Source organism: Sceloporus undulatus, chromosome 4 (genome assembly GCF_019175285.1).
Source record: "Sceloporus undulatus isolate JIND9_A2432 ecotype Alabama chromosome 4, SceUnd_v1.1, whole genome shotgun sequence".
Lineage (NCBI taxonomy): Eukaryota > Metazoa > Chordata > Lepidosauria > Squamata > Phrynosomatidae > Sceloporus > Sceloporus undulatus.
In genome coordinates this window covers 243753499-243773431 of record NC_056525.1, presented here as the reverse complement: position 1 = coordinate 243773431, position 19933 = coordinate 243753499, and the positions used below count along the sequence as shown (strand labels likewise).

At 38.7% G+C, this 19933-nt stretch overlaps 1 protein-coding gene across 3 annotated transcripts in view; it reads left to right on the top strand.

Moving 5' to 3' along the window:
* The window catches only part of TRAPPC9 (trafficking protein particle complex subunit 9), a 368614-nt gene that overhangs the window by 57283 nt on the left and 291398 nt on the right, over window positions 1–19933 (top strand). For all 3 annotated transcript variants that reach the window (XM_042464513.1, XM_042464512.1, XM_042464514.1), the window contains exons 14-17: window positions 1358–1490; window positions 8341–8504; window positions 10406–10558; window positions 14001–14125. In XM_042464513.1, coding sequence (XP_042320447.1) covers window positions 1358–1490; window positions 8341–8504; window positions 10406–10558; window positions 14001–14125 — 575 coding nt within the window. The remainder of the gene's footprint in view (window positions 1–1357; window positions 1491–8340; window positions 8505–10405; window positions 10559–14000; window positions 14126–19933) is intronic.

Genomic DNA, 19933 nt, shown 5'->3' with positions numbered 1-19933 from the left:
TTATGTCCCCAAAGAAACAAGGAAACCATCCATCGAATTTGATGAATTCCTGTCAACATATTCCTTAATTTTGTTTTGATATCTCTTAACCCCTTTCTCTTTTTCTCCTCCCTCTCCAGAACCAAAGGGAAAATGAGGCAACTTATTTTCCTCATCAGGTTTTCTCTTTATTTGCCGTGAGCAAGTGATAACCCAAGAGTGATGGCACTTTCCCCCTAAAATGAATAAGTAGATTCATAACTGTTACAGAGTGATCAATAGCTTCAGCTTGGCTTAGAATTTGTGGATAATAGGGCAAGAAAATGGTGGCAGAATTCCTGGGAAGGTTAAATGAAAAGTAAGGATCAGGAACCAAGAGTGTGCAAAACAAGTTCAGGAAAATGTAACAAGAGGTCTACACAAGCTTGCTGAGTTATAACATGAACTATCCTGATTTGCATTTCCCAGACTTAATAATAATAATAATAATAATAATAATAATAATAATAATAATAAATTTTATTTATATAATGCTTTTCCACAGATCAAAGTGGTGTACAGACAATTAAAACCATACAGACATTTATATGTGCTTCAAGTGATTTTTGCACTTTCACAAGTTCCAACATAGTGTTGGCTCAAAAGCGTATCAGCATTTTAAAGTATGTGTATTCAGAGAGAATGCTTTTTGAAATAGTATAGTTTAGAGTGGTTTATCTCTGTCCAATGTCTACCAGCGATGACGAACCTATGGCACGCATGCCAGAGGTGGCACTCAGAGCCCTCTCTGTGGGCACATGTGCCATCACCCCAGCACAGAGTTTGCCAGAGTTTGTTACTAGAAAGCCAGAGGGACACAGCACTTTGCTGTGGGTTTTGGGTTGCAGTTTGGGCACTCGGCCTCTAAAAGGTTCACCATCACTGGTCTAGGCCCTATATTCCTGGATGTCAGGAGCATACCTGGCCATGTTAGCAACAGATCTTTAGAGCAATGGTGACATGAGGATCTGAGCATCCTTTGTTACTGCTGTTGTGGTCATAACAAACTGATATATGTTCTTGAGATTCAGGTTGTGGATATTGTAATGACACAACAATAAAAGTGGCTGATCTCTATGTATTAAGTGTTCTACTGATTCCATGTCAGATCACAGCTATTTGTTGGATTTCCTAAGACAGACATTTGCTATGTTACAGTTTGGAATTGTTGCTAGGCAATTGCTAAGTGTATCTTAGTTGACTGATGAAGAGGGCCTAAGTGAATTGCAGTTATGGGAGGACTGAATCTTTTTATTCATTTTTCATAAATCAGGCAATGCTCTCTGTTTCTAACATCTTCAGCTAAAATGGGGCTTATATTTATCTCTCTTGTTGACAGGTTATCATACTTCAGTCTTTGGAGTCTTCAGTGATTGTCTTCTGGATAAACTACCAGGAATAAGGACAAATGGTTGTACAGTGGAAGTTATTCCAGCTTTACCAAGATTACAGATCAGTACTTCTTTGCCAAGGTAAGCATCCTGAGTGTTCATTTGCAGGTGTTTAGGAACTGGGTGCATTGTAGTCAGGGAACCACAGAAATAGCAATGAAAGCCCAATGAATTAATATATTTTTTGAACCTAAAATGTTTATATAGTGCTTTTTTTTGGAAAAATATCCAAAGTGGCTTACAGTAAGAAAAGCTTTATTAACTGTAAAACAAAAACTGTTCAAACAACAGGGAGAAAAGACTAAAGTTAGTGAAAAATAGGGAAGGTAGTTCAAAATTTATCAGGCACCCATTACCTGGGGAGTAAGAAAGCCTGAGTCATTCACCTATATGTTCAGAGCTGTTGTGGGCTGGAGCGCATGCATACCTGGGCACTACCACTGGAAAGCAGGGATGCAATTCTTTGCTTATTTTGTTCCCATGTGCAGTAATAATTTCAGTGGACCTCTCATGAGAATATAAGGACAGTTTTCATCCACTGTTTCTGCTTCAGAATTTTCTTGGAAAATTTCATTTCCACAAAATTTCACATAGGTTTCCTTGTTTTTGCATGGCTAATATGAATTTGTACAAAAGACACCGATTCTGGTGTAAACACACACACACCCACACACATCACCATCAGACGCGGAGAAAGTTCATACAGAAAACTACAAAGAATCTCTGCATAAAAAGTTGCATAATTATGTAAACACACAGATCCAATGCAGCAAGCAATATACTTTTGTGCAGGAATCACTCCCCCCCCCCCCGGTCCTGCTGTCAGGCATTCTTTGGATCTTGGACTTTCAGTAATGTAATGCACATAGAAGTGCTGTTTGTCCTTCTTTTTAGAAGACGTAGGAGGAAGAGGAAGTATCAATATGTTCTGTTCAGTTTTATTTAATAATAATAATATGTTTATTTTATACCGCTATTCCAAAGATCATAGCGGTGAACAGCAAGGAAGCTAATTAGCAGTAAGCTAATTTGCCCCCAACAGTCTGGGTAACTCATTTAGCGACCTCGGAAGGATGCAAGCCTGAGTCGAGCTTGGGCCCTTTGCTGGTCTTGAACTCGCAACCTTGTGGTCTTGAGTGAATGGTGCAGTACAGGCATTTAACCACTGCGCCACCAGGGCTCCTTATTGAGCCTGGAAAGGAATGCTCATGGCACTTGATTCTCTAGCACACACCAAGTGCCAAGTTGGTAGCACTCTTGGAGGAGAAAGTGCAGCAGCTGGAGTCCAGAGTAGCTACACTTCAGCATATTAGGGAACAAGAGGATTTCCTGGACACCATAGAACTAACGATCTTGGATGAGTACCACGCAGAGGAAGATGCTAGGGTGGAAGAGGTCACTTGCCAAACAGAGGAGGCAGACAGCCGGGGAATGTCACAAAGAGAAGTAAGCCAAGAAGGGATTGTTCTTGGGAGCTTGCAGCTAGAGAATCGATTCGAGCTCTTTCCCTTATCAAGGAGGATGAAGAAGAGCAGCATGGACAGACTTCAGGGACAGAGCAGGGGGCCTGAGAGTCCCACCCGGAACAGTCGCTGCTAAGCCTGCGGGGCGTGGTCGTAGTGGGGGACTCCTTGCTGAGGGGTACGAAGCAGTTATTGTAGGCCTGACAAGATGTCTCGAGAGGTGTGTTGTCTTCCAGGTGCAAAGATCGTGATGTGACAGAGAGGATGACAAGACTGGTCAAGCCTACTGACCAATACCCCTTCCTCTTGGTCCCACGTGGAACGAACGATACTGCAAGACACAGCCTTCAGAACATCAAAAGGGATTACGAGGTGCTTGGTAGGAAGTTGAAGAATGGATGTACAAGTTGTCATCTCGTGTCTTCTGCCAGTTGAAGGGCATGGTCCAGGAAGGGAGAAGGAAATAGCAGATGTGAACAACTGGCTTCGCAGTGGTGCCGCCGAGAAGGATTTGGATTCTTCATCATGGGCTGCGGTCCATGAGGAGGACTTCTTGCAACAGACGGGTTGCATCTCACGCAAGTTGGAAGAATGTTTTTGCCAACAGTCTCAAGAACTTGATCAGGAGAGTTTTAAACTGAGTTCCGAGGGGAAGGGAGACAATATTAAGGAGCGAAAGGGATGGAAAATAGTCAAACTGACACAGAGGAAAACAAGCAACAGTGCAAGGACCCAACAGTGGGAGCAAAAAAACTTGCACAGGCAGCAAGTAAAGGGAACCAAGGTCTGCGACGTCTCTCTACTACATGCACAGAGCATGGGAAAATAAGCAAGATGAACTCGAACTCCTAGTACACCAAAGCAAATATAGATTAATATGGCATCACTGAAACCTGGTGGATGAGTCTCATGATTGGAATGTGGAAATAGAGGGGTATAACCTTTTAAAGAGAAATAGGCCAAACAGGAAAGGAGGAGAATAGCACTATATGTCAGAGATATTTACACCAGTGAAGAGATTCAGACATCAATCATGAAGCCAGGTGGAGAGCATCTGGGTAAAAATTAAAGGGAGGGAAAAACCAAGGATTTACGGTGGGGTCTACTACAGACCCCCAAGTCAGACGAGGAATTGGATGATATCTTTCTAGAACAATGACCACACAGTCAGAAAAGAGATTAGTGGATGGGCGACTTCAACTATCCTGAGATTTGCTGGAAGTCAAACTCAGCAAAATCCTCACGGCCTAGCAAATTCCTCACTTGCCTGGAAGACAATTCCTGCGTCCAAAAGGTGGAAGAGGCAACAAGGGGGTCAGCTATTTTAGATCTGATCCTAACCAACAGGATGACTTGGTTAATGGGGTGCAAGTGGTGGATCATTAGGTGGAAGTGACCATGTTCTCCTGGAGTTTGTAATACAGTGGAAAGAGAAGCCAGCCATAGTCAGACACCGCATCCTAGACTTTAGGAAGTGGATTTCAGTAAACTTAGAGAAGTATTGAGGGTGATTTCTATGGTCAGAAAAACTAAAAGATAAGGAGTTCAGGACGGATGGGCTTTCTCAAAAGGGAGATACTGAAGGCACAATTTCAAACAGTTCCAGTGAGAAAGAAAAACGGGGTGTCTCAAGAAACCAGGATGGATGACTAAGGAACTTTCAACCGAAATAAGTTTGAAACGGAACATGTATAAGAAATGGAAAAAGGGGAAATCACCAAAAAGGAATTCAAAGAATAGCAGGCATGTGTAGGGGTAAAGTCAGAAAGCTAAAGCACAGATGAACTCAGGCTTGCTAGAGAGGTTAGAACAATAAAAAGGGCTTTTTGGATATGTCCGCAGCAAAGGAAGAAGAAGGAAACGGTAGGGCCACTGCGTGGAGAAGATGGCAAAATGCTAACAGAAGACAGAGAAAAGGCAGATTACTCAACACCTTCTTTGCCTCAGTCTTCTCAGAAAGGCAAAGGGTGCTCAACCTGAAGATAATGGAGCAGAGGACAGAATAGGGGATTTCAACACAGAATAAGTAAAGATATAGTAGAGGAACACCTTGTTAATCTAAATGATTTTAAGTCTCCGGGACCAGATGAACTCCATCCAAGGTATTAAAAGAACTGGCAAATGTAATATCGGAGCCATTGGCAATAATCTTTGAAAACTCCTGGAAAACAGGAGAGATCCCAGCAGACTGGCGGAGGGCAAAGGTTGTCCCCATCTTCAAAAAGGGGAAAAAGAGGATCCCAACAATATCGTCCAGTTAGTCTGACATCAGTACTAGGAAAGATTTTGGAGCAGATCATTAAACAGAGAGTCTGGAACATCTAGAGGGCAATGCCATAATCACAAAAAGTCAACATGGGTTTCAGAGAAACAAGTCATGCAGACAAATCTGATCTATTTCTTTGATAAAATTACCAGCTTGGTAGATGAAGGGAATGCTGTGGATATAGTATATCTTGATTTCAGTAAGGCCTTTGACAAGGTTCCCCATGACATTCTCACAAACAGCTTGTAAAATGTGGGCTAGACAAAGTAACTGTTACATGGATCTGTAATTGGTTGACCGGCCGAACCCAAAGGGTGCTCAACAATGGCTCCTTTTCCTCCTGGAGAGAAGTGACCATGGGTCCCACGGGCTCTGTCCTGGGCCCCGTGCTATTCAACATCTTTATCAATGACCTGGATGACAGAATTGGGAGCATACCTATACATTTGCAGATGACACCAAATTAGGAGGAATAGCTAATACTCCAGAGGACAGATCAACATTCAAATGACCTGATAGACTAGAAAGCTGGGCCAAAGCTAACAAAATGAAATCAACACGGAGAAATGTAAGGTATTGCACTTAGGGCGGAAAAATAAAATGCACAGATATAGGATGGATGAGACTGGCTGAATGAAACTATGTGTGAAAGGGATCTAGGGTCCAAGTAGACCACAAGTTGAACATGAGTGAACAGTGTGATGCGGCCAGCTAAAAGGCCAGTGCTATTTTAGGCTGCATCAATAGAAGTATAGTGTCTAGATCAAGAGAAGTAATAGTGCCACTGTATTCTGCTCTTGTCAGGCCCCACCTAGAATATTGTGTCCAGTTCTGGGCGCCAAATCAGAGGACATTGAACTGGAGGCGTGTCCAAAGGAGGGCGACCAAAATGGTGAAGGTGCTGGAAACCATGCCCCTATGAGGAACGCCTTAGGGAGTTGGGGATTGTTTAGCCTGGAGAAAAGAAGGTTAAGAGTGATATGTAGCCCTGTTTAAATATTTGAAGGGATGTCCAATGAGGAGGGAGCAAGCTTGTTTTCTGCTGCTCCAGAGAACAGGACCCGGAACAATGGATGCACGCTGCAGGAAAAGAGATTCCACCTGAACATTAGGAGGAACTTCCTGACAGTAAGGGCTGTTCGACAGTGGAATGCACTCCCTCGGAGGGTGTGAGTCTCCTTCCTTAGAGGTCTTTAAACAGGGTGGATGGCCATTTGTCAGGGATGCTTTGATCTGGATTTCCTGCATGGCAGGGGGTTGGACTGGATGGCCCTAGTGGTCTCTTCCAACTCTACGATTCTATGATTTATGATTCTATGACACACACTCTCTCATTTTTGAAAGTATTAAAGCAAACGTACAGTGTTTTGGATATTTTAGAGAAGGAGTAATACTGAAGATTCCCTCCAGGGGTGTGGAAAATAATGATTTCCTCCTGGAAGTAAGAGGAAATAGCGTGTCATTTCTCTGATGCAGTCCCAGTTAATGGCAGTTACGTTTATTTGATTCGGTGGAAAGTTTGCTCCAAATAAATTTTCATTGGGAAAATGGACCATAGGTTGTTTGTGAAGATTTTTCTGTACTTAGGTTGTGTTTAAGATTAATTTTTGTGACCTTGAAAGTTAATTAACAGGTAATTTAAAAGTTAATTGAATAATAATTGAACAATTTAACAGTTAATTGAACAATTACAATGAAATCTTTGAATGAATTAATAACTTCTTTGACAAATTTAATAAAATACGATTTCTTGATCTATTAATTGTTTAAAGATAACAAAAAACAAAACAAAACTCCATAATGGCTGCCCGCTTGCACATGCTCTTACCCTCTCTTTCTCTTTTGTGTTTGAATTCTTCACCATTTCCTTTTTTCTTCAATATTTAACAGTAACTCTGCTCTTTGTTTTATGCTTAGCATATGTTTCTTTAATAAGAATTGAATCCTGGGCTAAAGACGACTTTAAATTAACCACTTTAAAACTGTGTTTTAAGAATTGGGAAATCTCTTGCTTCCTACACTGACAAAATATTTCAAATTCCACAAATAGATTAAAGTAATATGAACAATCATAACTGCTATGGACAATATATCATATTTTCTGGAATAATAAAAAGGTTGCCTAGTCCTTTTGCTCACTGTGTTTTTATAACTTAAATGCACTCCAGATTTTTTGTTTTGTTTGGCAGCTTAAGAAAAGTGTCATCTTAATGTTAGATGAACCTGAACATTAGACTGGTATAAGAGAGAGTCATTGAATAAGCCCAGAATTTTATCCTGTTTTAACCAAGGATTAATATTAATATTGGGGATCAATACATTATCTGTCATTAAGGGCAAAAACACTTCAGCTTCTCCTTTCTTTGGCATGCATTGCAATTAGAGTTGTAGATGCTGAAATTCTCCAAGTCCAGCATGTTATCTTGTGTTGGTTCCTACTTAGGAATTCAAAGTGCAGTTCTTCATATCAGCTGTTTCCCCCCTTCAGATTACCACGCTTCATCCAGGTGCTGAAGGGCAGGAGGTAAAGGATAGGATAAGCAAGTTTGTGCGGCATAGTATACTGGTTAAGATCATGCTAAGGAGACTTGCGTTCACATCTCCACACTGCCATTACCCTCATTGGATGGCTTTGCATATACTCATGTATAAGTCTAGAAATTTTGGTTAAAAACTGCCCCAAAAACCTTAGTCGACTTGTGCACACACACACACACATACGATGAAAGGAAAGAGTTTAATCTGCCCTAGAAGCACTGACCCCTTCTACTCATCCAGCCTTTAGTATATGCACTTATAGTTATGCCTGCTGGAATTTATAAGTTCTTTGGAATTGTTTTCCATTACTTCGTCCTTTACATCCTTCATTATATGTGCCTAAGTTTTACCCTTGACTTATCCACGGGTCATATCAAAATCCATAATTTTGGCCTCAAAACTTGCCCTTTACTTATATATGAGGTTGACTTATAGTTGAGTATATACGGTAATTACTCATTCTCAGCCTAATGTAAATCACAAGATGGTTGTGAAGGTAAAATGAGGTAGGTGGAAAGAAGAATTACCCTTTCCTCTTTGTAAGAAGAGCAGGATAAACATGTAATAATTAAAATATCAAATGCATACATAAAATTAGACAATGAGTTTTATAAAATATCATATGCCTTTTTTATTCATTTATTTATTTCCACTATTTTTAAAGGTCTGCTCACACATTACAGCCTTCCTCGGGAGATGAAATCACCACCAGTGTTTCTGTTCAGCTCTATAATGGCGAGACACAGCAGCTTATAATTAAACTGGAAAATATTGGAACTGAGCCTTTGGAGAAGCTGGAAGTCACATCAAAGATGGTCAACACAAAAGGTGGCTTTCTTTCTTTCTTTCTTTCTTGCTGCTGTAGTTTTCTTGATGCTCTGGCAATATTAAAAACATTACAAGTGCTCCCTCCAGTCCAATAATACTCTACTTTGTATGCCATGCTATTCCGTTTCCTACCATACAGATAAAAGTGAGAGGGAGGAAACAGAAACCCAGAACATACAGACATGTTTTTTTCATAGTAATGTAATAGTAACAACAACAATAACAGCAAGAACTAAATATAAGAAATTCTATGATAAACAGACTGGAATTGTGTATTAGGATCTCTGCATTGAAAATTAGCATTGAAAAAGTATGAATTAACATCTGCAAAGAAATCATACAATCATAGTGTTGAAAGATACCTCAAGGGCCAATCCAACCTAAACCCCTGGCCATGCAGGAATACAAAATCAAAACAACCCTCACCGATGGTTATCTAGTCTCTGGTTAAAAACCTCCAGAGGAGGAGACATCACCACATTCCGAGGGAGTATGTTCCACTGTTGGAACAGTTCTTACTGTCAGGAGGTTCTTCTGCTGTGCTCTGCGACCACAACAAACTACAATTCCCAGAATTTCATAGCATTGTGCCATGGCAGTTAAGGTGGTGTGAAACTAGATTATTTCTGCAGTGCAGATGAAATCTTAGACAATTAGAACCATAATAAAATCACAACATAACACAGGATACTAAAAAGAATCCTGAGGGTTTTGTAACTCTCATGGTGATGCAAAATGAGTTTCTGCAAACCTTGTTTTGTTTTGTTTTGGTCTGTGAACAGATGTCACCTTTCAATGTAGTGCATCAATCTTGCAGCAGAAGGAATTTTTAACTGCTGTTTGTTTCAAGTAAGGCAATGAACAAAGTGCACACCCTTTAAAAAAGTAAAACAGAAACAAAACCCAAACTCCACTTCAGCCTTAACATTTTGCTGGGGGGAAGTGTCCCTGGCAGGGATTAATTTACAGATATGCCTCAAATAGCTCACCTCTATTTTAAATTAGGCTTGTTTGTTTGCTGCTTGGTTACTTACCTGTTTATTACCTGCTAGTTTGTTTGTTGCTTGTTTATTACTCGTTACTTTGTTATTCTGTTAAGTGCTCTTTTAATGTACAAATTGTAACATCTACAATATTATTTTTGTTAAATTCCATACTATCTTTGGTAATTAGGTGATATTTAAAAGGAGTAACCCATATTTAAGCACACACAAAATGTTTGGAAATATATAATTCTTTGTGCCTTACTATTCAGTTAGGTTTTGGAGAGATTAATCTCCTTTGTAAGGCATTGTGTCAAATGAGAATTACTGTCAAATTGGCAACTGACATATTCATTGACTATATGTGCCCTAAATCTATTGTATGGAGTTCAGATTACATGTTAATCATATTTACAAGACAGTATAAAACCTCAAACCACGGATTTTATATCCTTGTGCTAACTTGTCTTTTTCAACAAGTTTATGTAGTTTACAGACATTACTTTGTTATTCTTTTAGTATTGCAGTTAAACATTGAGGCCAAGATCCTGAAAGGACTTTATGCTAACTTAGCTGCAATTTGTGCTTTTGCATGTGCTTCTAGTAGGCTTGCATTAGGAGATTTCCTTATGCCAGCAATTCCTAGCACCACAACAAGTCTACAGTGGTGCCCCTGGGATGCTTTCTCTCCCCACTTGTATCCACCATCTTAGGGAGTTGCACTGGTGGAACCTGTTTCTTCATTGGTTCTCAACAGGATTGCATCTCGAAGCATGATATATAAATTCATTTTTTCTCCTACCTACACAGATAAAATAATTGGAAGAGCTATGTTGGATGCATTTGTTTTCTTGCATGTTCTGATATATTGAATGGTGTGTCTCTGCTTATAACTGCTGTGCATTATTTTTAATACAGGAAAGCTTTTTGGTGACTTTCTGAGCTGGAATCTAGAAGACACACTCTCTCAGTTTCCTCTGAAACCAGGAAATACAGCTGTATTTACTGTGTACATTAAAGTAAAGCTGGATTTCTCCTGTCAAGAAAACCTCCTGCAAGAACTTAATGATGGTGAGTTTTGGATCCTCTTTCAATATGAAGACCTATGCTTTTATTTGAACAAGGATTGCTTTCTGGCTCAGTAGAAGCTATTTCAGAGCTTTAAGATTAAAGAAAGAATTATCTTGAGACCCTTTATGAAAAGGTAGCAATGTTACTGTAATGGAGCCAGTCACAAACCAAGTACAGTGCTCCCTCGGGTTACGAAATTAATTCGTTCCGCCGCTGCTTTCGTAACCCGAAAAGCCTTCGCAAGCCGAAATGCCATAGGCGCTAATGGGGAAAAGCCGTGATTTCGTGCGAAAAAGCGCCGAAAAGCACCAAAAAATTTTTCGTAACCCGAAATAACCTTCGTAACCCGGAACAATTATTTTCAATGGATTTTTTTCGTAACCCGGAAATTTCGTAACGTGGGTATTTCATATCCCGGGGTACCACTGTAGTCTGGTTGCCATTCTGGGAGAAAGACATAAAATCATCATCACTGAGGCAACATGAATCTTTAGAAATTCCAGGGGTCCATATGCATAGAGACACATCTCACTGAACTTTGCCTTGTTGCTTAATCTGAAATAATGTGCCACTCATTCCTTAACTGTTTTGGTGAAAGATGGGGGCTTTGGTTGATTTGTTGATGGTCTGCAAAGTTTTGGAGAATCATCAAATTTTGTGTTGTCAAAACATGATTAAGAAATTACTTCTGTACAATAGCATACTCATGTATTTTGGGAGAATACAAAAAAGTCACAGATTAATTTTTCAAGATTGCTCATAATATAATTGAAAAGTGATACATATTGCACCATATCTCATAAATGTTACAAGTCTGATATTACAAAAGAAGTTCTGTGAACATAATGTATACGTTACAGTAGTGAGTTTAGTGATGCCTCACAATTTCATGCAAAATGTAATAATGTAAAATTAATACGCCTAATAATAATGATTTAATAACATACTATTTTAATTAAGGAGGGTTAAATATTTAATGTAAATCAAGTATTAATAGATTTATACACTGAGTGAATGTACACCAGAAATATTCTTCTTTTATAGAACATGTTAATCAGTGGTTAGAATGAAGATGTTGTGCCCTCTTTGACATCAAAATATTATGAAATAATACAAACTTGGCATGTTGACATATGTTAGAATGCCAAAAATGTGAAGCCCTTTGCATTTGCTGGAGTTTTGCTAGTGATATTTTGATCCTACATTGGAGTAGGCAAAGTGTGGCCCTCCAGATGTTGTTGATCTGCAACTCCCATCCCAGTCCACATGAACAGAACAGGGCTGGCCGTACTGCTCAATAACAGCTGTGTGTGAGGTAGATCATTTTTCTCAATATATGTTATTAGAGATATGTACCTTGCCTATATAAAAGTAAATAGCATTTTTTTTTGTTTATCAAATATTATTGGAAGGGGCTTTATAATTTTATTTATTTATTTATTTATTTATTTTCATTATGTTACATCATCATCTTTAGAACAAACTAAACTTTCTGTACATATACATAACATCAGTTGGAAAAAAAAGAGAAGAAAAAGAAAGAGAAATGTGTCAACATCCATTTCGAGTTTCAATTTCTATTCCGATTTTTTACAAGTTTATAGCAGAACATCTTTCTTGATCTCAAATACCTTTCCCCATAATTGTGTTATCGGAAACCATTCTTCATTTAAGTCAGTTTCAGATATGTTATTTATCAGCTTTGTAAGTCTGTCCATTTCCCTCAAGTCTTGTAATTTTAACATCCAATCTTCAATTTGTAGTGGTTTGCTGTTCTTCCAGTTTTGTGCAATCACAAATCTTGCAGCTGTAACTAAATATAAAAAAATATCTCCAGTATTTTTTTCTATCTTTTTATCTATTGCTGGTAACATGTTTAATAGATAGAATTATGGTGACAAATTAAATTGGAGAGTAAAAGTTTCTTGGATTGTTGCATGTACTTTAAACCAAAACTTCTTAACCTTCTTGCATGTCCACCACATGTGAAATAAAGTACCCTCACTTTTCCCACATGTGGGATGTGGAAGGCGCTTTAGATTCACCAGGGAGCTATTCCCACAGTGAAAGTAGAGCAACAGTATTGAATTCAAAAACATATGGTTGTTTTCCCACTAGTAGTTCAAGAGCTGCAAAACAAATCTCCCTTCTTTTTTTGCTTGGCTGTTTGAGGCATATAAATGGAAGGGCAGGGAAGAGGCACTGGTACTTTTCAAGATGAAGTTTAATTCTCCAAGTCTCTTAAACTGGTTTGGGAAATGTTTTTAAACAAATCATTTAATATCTAGATTAGTCCAAGGAAAGCATAGGATAGTAAGGAGACAGTTGCCAATCTCGGATAATTTTTCTTGACTAGTATAGGGCCTACACAGGTACAGTTCAAATATCTGGCATTTATTTACATTGATTTTAATCAGCTTAAAGACATAATTAATGACGCAGTAAATCTATGGAAAATAATTGCTAGAACCTAGAGATCAATCTCTTGCCTTCGATAATGAGGAACTAATTAGCTATGCGTATATTTTATTTCCCTGAGATATGAATTATTCCATTTGTCAGTGAGCCATTAAGGGCTACATGATCTTGATTTTCCTCCATTTGGTAGAAATACAAATCTCACTGGAAATGATAGCATTTGAAGAAAGTAGTAGTCATTCAGCTGATTCCACAGGGAAGGTTACACATTTCAAATAACCCATTTAATGGTATACTGGTATATACTGTATGATGAAGGGTTGAATTTCTAATGTCAGTCTTTTAGTCACTTCTCTAATGTGGAAATTTGAATGATAAATGAAAGATTATATGCAAATCATTTTAATGGCTTCTTGATGTGGCATCATTATGTGATGCTTTAAATTTAACTGAGCTCATTAATAAAACCTGTGCTCATAGGGTATAATTGGTTCTTATCTGACAAATGTTGATGCTGTTTTTGTTTTTTTCAGATCATTCACTCTAGCAAATGTATATTCATTCAGTATAGACCAAATGTCACATTTGTTGGTCAGATTTACTATAACATTTAAATTGCTTTAAAAATCAGCCCAATTCTTCTGCAATTATTTCTAAAATTGCTTCAAGAACATAGGATTTTTTTCCATATTGTTCCAGACCATGAGATAGCCTTGGACTTCTGTGCTTTTCTTTCAAACCAAAGTTACAAGTCGTGGTTTAATTGTGGATTGCAATACACAGAGCAACTCTATGTGAAGATCATTTATCCAGGAGCACTTCCAATATATATTTGATTCCCAAAAACCTACATAATTTTTGATGTCAGTCCCGATGGAATAATGTTCTTCCCTGTTCCCCATAAAATCTTCACCTGCATTTGAATAAAACATTGCTTTATAATGTCATTCTAGAAATTACCTTAGAACTTGAAAGTAGTAAAAAATAATTTTGGTCTTTTTCTCCTCGATCCCTTAATTTTCAGATGGAATTAGTGTGAGTGGTCTTCCAGTTTCCAGTCCTTTTCGACAAGTGATAAAACCCAGAGTAGAGAATAAGGCTATTAATCCTCCAGAAGCAAATAAAGTTGGTGACTTCAGTCATGTAAAGGTAAGTGAGCGGAATCATCATAGTTAATTGTGTAGCCTTCTTTAAATATGCTGTATTGGAGTGTGTGTGTGTTTATTTGGAGGCTCCTAAGGCTATGAGAGGTAACAAATATTGCATTTGAAGACACATGAATGTAAATTCATTTCATCCTCAAAACCTCTATCATGAAAGAATTGTAGCTGAATCATAAAACGGCAAATGATATTTGGTATGCAACAACCAGGGTTGAAAAAACCCCTCTCTGTATTAGTGAGGACTACTTTGTTGGTACTCTGCTGTATGCTCATCTTACAAGGCTTGCAAAACACCAGTGGATCCCCTGCCCCCCACTCAGAGTTGGGACCTGTATGGTTGAGTAACAGGAGAGCTTGTTCATGAATGCATTAAACTTGTAACAGAGAAACTGCAAGCTAGAAACTGGAACTTTATGTGAAGGTCATTTGTCCAGGGTCAGGAATGTGGGATTGGCAATAAGATTCTTGCCCAAAGAGGAGGGCTGGTGTTAGGAAGACCATGCCTAGTACATTGATTCAAGACTTGTGCCCTGTTCAGTACATCTGGGGAAGTATTTTAATTCAGTAAGATTTTTTTTTTTCACTGTAGCATACTTTCCCCCTATCATCTGCAATCTAGAGAAAGTAATTTGTGTTGTCATATGCCAAATTTAGGTAAATCTAAAATTTACTAGACCCATTAATCATTCCTTCTATCAGTCTGTCTCCCCTCCCACTCTTGCATAGATTTGCTAATAATGTAAAACTGTATTTTTCAAATTGGGAGCTGGTATGCACAAGTTGGTGTCTGCATACATTCAGGTGGGTCTTACTGCAGCCCACCCTCTATCTTTGCTTGAAGGTCCTGCTCCAGTGTTGTGCTGCAGCTTTTTAATGGGGCCAGTGTTACATATATTGTGCAGCAGCAGGTATGGGAACTGGAAATGGTAAGAGAGAGAGAATGTAGCATACAAAATTAGAGGATAAGAAGGAAAGAAAGAGATTACACAACAAAGTGGTTGAGTGAGTGAAGGAAGAAAAAAGAACAAAAAGGGGTGGAAGGGAGGGAATAAGTTAATTGTTCATTTTATTGTTCTTAAATACTTGTTAAAATTGTTAAAGATATATAATTATTTTATATAATTTGTGTGTGTGTGTGTATGAGAACCTTTGATGTGCTGATGTAAAGTCTGAGTAACTTGTTTAATTGAAACATTTTGAATTTAACAATTCATTATCTAAGTCTCACATTTATTGATATGTAGATTCCAGTCTCATCTTTATTATTATTATTATTTTTTAAAGGATTTGGGAAAAATGAGCTGGATATTTTTGTATATCTGTTGTTTAGCTGTTAAGGTGCTAGTGTACTTGGTAACTTTATCAGTGGGATTTTTTTGTGCTTACTTGTGGGCAGGATTATCATAGACTGTTAGCAGTTGGTCTACTGTCAGTATACTGTGCACTTCAACTTGCCAGTAAACATTCTCATTCTTGGGAGGGTCAGGAAGTGCACCATTTATGATGGAGCTGTCCTTAGTGTACAAATTTGTTGTACAGGTGAAAGCCATAGGAACATGTGAGAGTTACTACAGGTACAAAGAGCTTCTGGACTGAGCTGAGCTTAGAACAGAGAATTCTGCATTTTGCCACTGTTATCAGCCAAGCATTCTCTTCTAAACACTAGAGAGTCATAGCTACTGCTTATGAGAATTAATCATGAATTCAGTTATTTTAATTCTGCCTCATCATAAAATTAATTATTGCAGCAAGCAAAACCTAATTATCTAAGCACAGCTGGAGTTTTTTCATGGCTGTTCACACACTTCCACACATAGTGTTGGAAGTGTTCCACACTTCCAGCCAACAAATTGCTCACTTTTTCTGCTCCTAATCATTTACTTCTTCTATGCCTTTACTTTTTACTACTTTCTCTCAGAGCCTGTTACTTTTTTAGGCAGGCCCACTTGGCCCTGAAAACAAATGTCAGGAATAAACTCTTCTAGAACATGGCCAGATAGCCTGAAAAACCCACAAAAAACTCTGAAAAGAATGTTTGTTTCTTATGGCCAGGATATTTTAAAAATAATCTGTCATTCTTTTGGCTTGAACATTTGGATTCCTAAATGCTTGATGTGATCATCTCCTTGATAACAAATTAATTGAATCAGTTTTATCAATTCTTTGATATATTTTACTGAACTCATTCTTTTTCTAACCTGTATTTTTGAAGGAGAAAATATAGTGGTGATTCACTTCCTAAAACAATTAGGAAAATTTTGAGATGTACAAACCCGATTATAGAACAGGCTATATGTGTGAGGGGGATATACACAGTTGTATTTGTTGAACTACAAAGCTTTTCTTTTTCACCTAGCTAATTGGAGATATAAAATTTTACTCATATAATTCTGGGAATTTGTTAAGCGTAGATCAAATACTGAGGTTTTTGGCATAAGACATTTGGGATGTAGAAGGTGATAGCTGCAGTTGATTCTGAACATTTTGAAAGAGCATTGTAAAATCTACCGAGTTTATCTATACCTGGAAATAAAGAAACAATGACTGTAACAGTTTTCATCCTTATTGCTTAAATTGATATTGTAGTTGAATAATATCTTACTTGTCATTTTAAATGAAAAATGTATTTGACAGTATTTAAGAGTAACATACTTGTCAGTAAGAAACGGTACTGTATTATTCATATAATAGTTAGTGTATGATATTCCAGGTAATTTCATAGAACAACCCTTTTATTTATTTATTTATTTATTTATTTTTAAATTCCAAATTCTTAACACATAAATACAGTGAACACTCTTAAGGTATGCACATGCTTTGTGACTCATGGTCTGCCTTTTGGGCCTTCAATTGAGGTTACAATCAAATAATGTAATCTTTCAGACTAGCATATGAGAGAAGTTTGGACGCTTTGGTGGATAATTTACTTTGGAAATTGATGAGGGAGACTGTGTTCCTGTTGTTTTTCTTGGAGTGCTGCGTGACTGGGACTTCTGATACCTCCATAAGCTTTCTTGTAGTCCTGCTATCATCACAGGCTTGCTTGGCGAAGACATGATAAGCCAGCTTTCTCAATGGCTGCTCCCACCCTCTGGAATGGCCTTCTGTGGGAGGCTAAGCTTTCCTCTCGCCAGCAGGCCAGTAGCATCACTAGGGGAGCATGGGGGGTGAGGACTGCACTGGGTGACACTCCAGAGGAGTGTCACCCTGTGGGGTTGTAAACCCAGAGGGACTGGTACGGCAATTGGACAAACAAGAAAGGGTGCTTTACTGCTTGCCCAGCAACTGCACTGGACCCTGGAGGGCAGCAGTGCCTTTGGAATCCCACATGGCAGCTGCCACACGGGACTCTGAAGGTCTGGATTGTTTTTAGCTAGATGATTTTAATTGTTTTTAAACTTTTCTTGTAAGGTTTTATGTGTGAGCTCCCTTGGGTCCCTTTCTGGGAGAAAGGCAGCATGGAAATGAAATGAAATAAATAAAGTACACCAAGATGGCTCTTGATAATGGATTAGATATGGAAAAAATAATATAAACTTAGTCTAGAGAAGATAGAAGTGGTCAATAGAAAGATAGAACAGGGAAGATGATTCCAGCCAATTCTAAAATACAGCGCACCCACGTCGTATGTGGGCGCACTATATGCGTCTTGAAGCTATGCTGAAGCTGCGTGACAATAAAATGTGTGGCCTGTGTGCCACCACGAGCACACACTCCATTGTTTTCAATGGGGCGCAAGCATACATGGAATTCCCCTTACGCAGAGGGATCTGGAATGGTACCCCATGTAAAGGAAGGCCCCACTGTAAGTTGCATTCTTTGCTGTCAGTGACTACTCTGTGATCATGTGGTCAGCATGATTGCACAGAACACTGTTACCTTCCCACCAAAGTGGTAACTATTTATTTACTTGCATTTGCATGCTTTCAAACTGCTAGGTTGGCAGAAGCTAGGACTAGTGATGGGAGCTCACCCCATCATGCGGTACCCAGGCCTCAAATTGCCAACCTGCTGATCTTGCCATCAACAGAATCAGCGTCTTAACCACTTGAGCCACCACATCCCATAAAAATACAACAAAAAACACTTTTTACTGAAAAGCAGATTCAGTCTATGTGTATAAGCTGCAGGGTGCTGAAACTATTTTGAATCTATAGGCACCTCAGCTCTGCAAGAACAAGCGAAGAAAAGGATTGTTGCCTCTCCTATCCATCACACACAGCACTGCACTTTCATTAGGTCTTTTAAAATATTTTAAGATTCTGATTTTGACTCATAGTATTTAAAATTCCAGTCAGTGCAGCCTTATAGTCTTTACAAAAAGTTATATTGCTGTACTGCTATTTGTAGGGTAGACACAGAGAAGAGAGGTCAGAGAATGTCACATTGCCTGTCTCTCGTGTGCCACAGATGTTCGTTTTGAACTACATGAAGGGAAAAATTGAAATTCACCCAGTGTATGTGACAGAGTGCTTCTGAGGCCAAGTGCTCAAATGCAGCATTATCAAGCTATTTTTAGAATACTGCTATTCCTACAGTGCTGTTTAAAGATTCAGTTGAGGCTGCTAATAGGTGTATTTATATCCATTCTGTCAATGCCACAGCATGAATACTCTTACAGATGATAATTCTATTCTTGGGAGACTGTACCATGGTTACCATTACCCTGACTGCTTAAATACATGCTGTATATCCATATACATTTCTCAAATACTTGGTTACATATTAATGCACTGTGAACATGTTGAAACAATCAGATTGAGGATTAGAGCACCAGTTTGTCAGACCATTAAGTCTTTCTTTGTCCTCAGCTAGATTTACACAACTGAACTGTTGTCACTGTTGACCAGCACTACAAATTTTTACCAGTTGTGGATTGTTTCATGTTTCCCACTTATTGTTACTAGGGAATAGTTATTTCAAAAGGCAGAAGATAATATGGAATAGGTAATCACCATTGTACTTACTCCACTGTGTTGGTTGTACCTTAAAGTGCATCCCCCCTTTCATATGGTGGGATTGCAGCATAATCAGTTCCAATTACAATGTAAGAGAGTACTACTAAATTAGGACGGGCTTCTAATACTTCAAAGGACAGGATCAGCATTCAGAATGACCTTAATGGATTAGAAAGCTGGGCCGCAACTAACAAAATGAATTTCAATAGGGAAAATGTTGGATACTGCACTTGGGCAGTAAAAATGAAATGCACAGGTATAGGATGGGTGACACCTGGCTTGAAGGCAGTACATTCGAAATTGAACTAGGAGTCTTAGTGGATCACAGGCTGACCATGAATCAGCAATGTGATGCAGCAGCTAAGCAAGCCAAAGCAATTCTAGGTTGCATTAATAGGATTATAGTGTCTAGATTGATGGAAATAATAGTACCACTCTATTCTGCTTTGATCAGACCTCACATGGAAAATTGTGTCCAGTTCTAGGCACCACAGTTCAAGAAGGATGTTGACAAACTGGAGCTGAAAGGTGGTGAAAGGTCTGGAAACCATGCCCTATGAGGAGCATCTTAGGCCTGTTACAGACTGCCAAAATAAAGCTGCTTCAGGTCTCTTTGGAGGTATACTGTTTAAATGATGCATGCATCCTAAGAATCCCAAAGCTGCCCTCCAGCGCTTAGGAATGGAGTGTGGCTTTGGAGCGACCTCCGGACTCTTAGGATCCATGCATCATTTAAATAGCATACCTCCAAAGAGACCTGAAGCAGCTTTATTTTGGCAGTCTGTAACAGGCCTTAGGGTGCTGGGTATGTTTAGTCTGGAGAGGAGAAGATTAAC